This window comes from Frankliniella occidentalis, unplaced genomic scaffold (genome assembly GCF_000697945.3).
Source record: "Frankliniella occidentalis isolate FOCC.00 unplaced genomic scaffold, Focc_3.1 Scaffold63, whole genome shotgun sequence".
Taxonomy (NCBI): domain Eukaryota; kingdom Metazoa; phylum Arthropoda; class Insecta; order Thysanoptera; family Thripidae; genus Frankliniella; species Frankliniella occidentalis.
In genome coordinates, this window is record NW_026267193.1 from 658849 (window position 1) to 660362 (window position 1514).

At 55.6% G+C, this 1514-nt stretch overlaps 1 protein-coding gene across 1 annotated transcript in view; it reads right to left on the bottom strand.

Annotated features, from left to right (window-relative positions):
- Window positions 1-588: 588 nt before the first annotated feature.
- LOC127749524 (T-cell leukemia homeobox protein 3-like) overlaps window positions 589-1514 on the bottom strand; it is a 17253-nt gene continuing 16327 nt past the window's right edge. The window contains exon 2 of the mRNA XM_052268034.1: window positions 589-848. Within this exon, the coding sequence (XP_052123994.1) occupies window positions 589-848 (260 nt within the window). The remainder of the gene's footprint in view (window positions 849-1514) is intronic.

Below are 1514 nucleotides of genomic sequence, written 5' to 3' on the forward strand. Positions count from 1 at the left end.
GCTGGCAGATTTTAGAGGTGGGTCAGGAAAAAAAAGAAGGTGCGCGGGGGAGTGCTTTTAGAGTGCGCCGGTGGTGCCGGCCGGGAGGGGGGTAAATGAATCAATGTGTTTGGAGGTGCGATACGCCCGTGTGGCCAAGCCGCCGGTACCCGCTCGAGAGGGAAGGACCAACAAGGGGGTGAGAGGGAGAAAAGAGAGAAGGGAAGGGAGAGAGAGAACGAGAGGGAGGTATGGACGGGCCCGTCGCGCTTCGTTGACGCCGGGGCGAGTATATATTGGTGATGATGCGGGGGGAGGGGGACGGAGAAAGATGTAGAAAATAGAGAGAGGTGGGGGGGGGGGCCGTCAAGGCCATGCGGGTCATGGGAATATTAACCGGGCGAGCGCGCACCTCCGAGTGACGGTGACAGTCCGGGTCATCTTGAATCGGGTCATCAAAAAAATATATAGCTACCCGAAAAAAAAACATTCAAGATTTTTCTTTGTAAGGAAACAAATAAAGAATTCCGTTTTTTACGAAAAAATTCAACATTTGTTTTTAAGAAATAAAATTTTCTACCTTTTTAAAAAAACTTTCAAGAAAGGATTCTAAATAGTTTCTTTTTTGTAAATTAAGGAATTTTGTCGGAACTTACCCTTGTCTTTGGTGGGGCTGTGCGGGGGCAGCTCGCAGTGCAGGGCGGCCGGATACCTTAGGAAGGGGCCACCGTTGTGGCCCCACAGGCGGTAGGCGGTGAAGCCCAGCCCGCCCAGCCCCAGGGCCGGGTGCCCCGGCGGCAGGCTGGCCAGGATGCCTGGCGCCGACACCGGCGGCTGCTCGGGGTCGACCATGTCCACGTCGGCGCCACCTGCGGTCAGAGAGACGGGGGACGGTTATAGGACTGCGCTTACCGAGAGTCGCCGTCGCCATACCGGTTTCCACAGCTTCTTAAGTCAGCCGGGCTCTGTGTCCTCGACAGTCATACTCTAAACTTTGGTGTGTATGAAAAGGTGAGCAGGTTTCAATGGTTGCAACGATGCCACTTCAATAGCATCTAGATGTTCACAAGTCAGTCTGTAACATGTGGTGGGTCCAGATTTGTTTTGCGTTACAAACCCTAATTCCGTAGTCTGAATATGAGTCCAGGAACTTTTCTTAAATTTGCTGCGGGTTATTTTACGATGGGCGTATATGCGGAAGACTCTTGCTCTGCGGGCAACGAGAACACCCCGTGTCAGCGCTGCGGTCTGTTTGCGCGCCCTGCTCATGTCGAGGAGGCTCCACACGGTGGCGGCGGGGACGCCTTCCCCACCCCGTCCCCCTCCCCGCCGCTCCACGCCGCGCGCTACTTAGACTCTGATTAGGGTTTGTACGGCGCGGGGCGGAAGCTATCCTGTTGCATCTAAGTGGCAGTGACTCTCTCTCCTGCGGAGAGGCCGCCTTCCCTTCCTCCTCCTCCTCCTCCTCCCGCCGCCCGCCTCTCGGTCCGTGTCGTTTCATTTTTCAAGATGGCGGCGTCGTCGTCGTCGGGCGG